Source organism: Triticum urartu, chromosome 1A, assembly GCF_056163025.1.
Source record: "Triticum urartu cultivar PI428250 chromosome 1A, HENAU_Tu73, whole genome shotgun sequence".
NCBI classification, from domain to species: domain Eukaryota; kingdom Viridiplantae; phylum Streptophyta; class Magnoliopsida; order Poales; family Poaceae; genus Triticum; species Triticum urartu.
In genome coordinates, this window is record NC_141873.1 from 553,732,894 (window position 1) to 553,734,546 (window position 1,653).

At 54.1% G+C, this 1,653-nt stretch overlaps 1 protein-coding gene across 1 annotated transcript; it reads right to left on the reverse strand.

The window, feature by feature from the left end:
* Positions 1–381: 381 nt before the first annotated feature.
* On the reverse strand, positions 382–1,401 carry LOC125533111 (gibberellin 2-beta-dioxygenase 3-like). Its single transcript, XM_048696881.2, has 2 exons — positions 1,222–1,401; positions 382–995 (listed from the first exon to the last, which is right to left on the reverse strand). Exons 1-2 carry the CDS (start codon positions 1,369–1,371, stop codon positions 642–644), a joined length of 504 nt encoding a protein of 167 aa, XP_048552838.1. The 5' UTR covers positions 1,372–1,401; the 3' UTR covers positions 382–641.
* Between the last annotated feature and the right edge of the window lie 252 nt (positions 1,402–1,653).

Here is a 1,653-nt window from a genome sequence, read left to right on the forward strand (position 1 = left end):
ATGCATTCCTTTGTCTACGCGTCCTTCCTTTTGAACGCCGAACTTTCGAGTATGTTTGATTGCCAAACTATGGCATGGTGATCGCCGAACTTTGTGGCAGATCGTGTTGATCGCCGAACTTGTGGCGTTTTTTTGGCAGCGGAAACAAGTTTGAAGTTATGTGTGTCTTGGTGCTGAAACCTGGGGGCGCGGCTGGGAACTGGATCACCCCCAGGACGAAAAAACCGCCGACGCATGGGCCAAACAGCAATCGCCGGGTGCGCTGGGGCCGAACGAGTGGAGATGCTTTAAGAGCTTTGCCACATCCACGGGATTTTACGTGGCGAGAGGGTTACGGGGTGATTTGGCAGGTTTTGGTTGGAGATTAGTGAAAGAAAGATTCGTAAGCTTACACAAGTCTAACATTTTTGCCCAACTAATTGAGGTGCCAAGCTATTCACGGTACACCGGGCAGTGGCGTGCGGTGAGCCGTTGCCTGCCGGCCAAAACCGAGCAACAAACAAAAATGGGGTGTCTGCATATCTACGTGGAAGTGGTGATACTACTGCTGCTGCTGCTAGCAGTGGAAGATTGGACAGGCAGTTGCCAACCAAGCGACACCTACAGTACTAAAGTCTGGATCGATAGATTAATTAAACTAGCTAGTGCACTCGTGCCACGTGAGGCGCCGGCGCCGGCGCCTGGACGGCGGCGTTGCTGCTGCAGCGGTGGTTGGCCTTGGTAGTGGATTCTTCCGAGGCGGCTGCGGCAGGTAGCTCGAAGGGGCCGAGGCGGTGGTCACCAAGGCGGGACTTGTAGGCGGCCTTCTTGTACTCGGCCCAGGTGAACTCCCTGTACAGGCTCTGCTCCCCTTCCCGCATCAGCTCCGGCAGCGGCGCGATCCGCTGTGTCGGCGCCGGTCCGCCGAAGTAGATCACCGACAGCCGCGACTGCTGCCCCTCCGCCGGCGCCACCACCCGGTGCTTCACGCTCCGGAACCGCCCGTTCGTCAGCACCTGAAATGCACCCAAAAAAACGTCTCTTACATCAGAACGCATGCACGTAACTGGTGCAGGTGCATGAGCATCAGATGGTGCATTTAATCAGTGATGCAGGTGGTAGGCTAAATAATGCGCCATGCCAAACCACTAAACCAGATCAAAACATGCATGCACGCATCTGCATGCGTGCGTCCATGGATGATGGATCCCAGGTAGTGAGTGGTAATGGTGTGGTACCAACCTGGAGGGAGTCCCCGACGTTGACGAAGAGGGAATCGGTGTCGGGCAGTGGCGGAGCTAGCGCCCGGCCACCCCGGGCAAGTGCCCGGGCTCCCTGGCCAGAGGACTGCGTTCGCAGGTGATAAACAATGGGGAAAATCCCATTATGCATCCTGGTTTATCCGGGAAGCAGTGTACGTGAGCTCCTACCAAGTGTTGAACTAATATTTAAGTAGGAGTAATTGGCTCCTACCAAGCGCACTCCCTGACCAAGCGTAAGGATCAGCAGTGATAGGCTGGTATTCTCTTCTTCCAAGACAATTAGTACTTACTTACCAGTAAAAAAATAAAACAATTAGTACTTGAGAGGAAACAACCACTCACAACCTTGTTCGGCATGACTTTTACATCCTCAACTACTCGTCGTCTTGTGCCCTTTCTCCTGATTAGGTAA

What these genes read in the sequence shown, in the direction of transcription:
- LOC125533111 (XM_048696881.2), bottom strand. Translation starts at nt 1,371, where the DNA reads ATGCATAATGGGATTTTCCCCATTGTTTATCACCTGCGAACGCAGTCC. An exon ending in ACGTCGGGGACTCCCTCCAG is followed by an intron (nt 996 to 1,221) that starts GTTGGTACCACA and finishes GGTGCATTTCAG; the next exon opens with GTGCTGACGAACGGGCGGTT.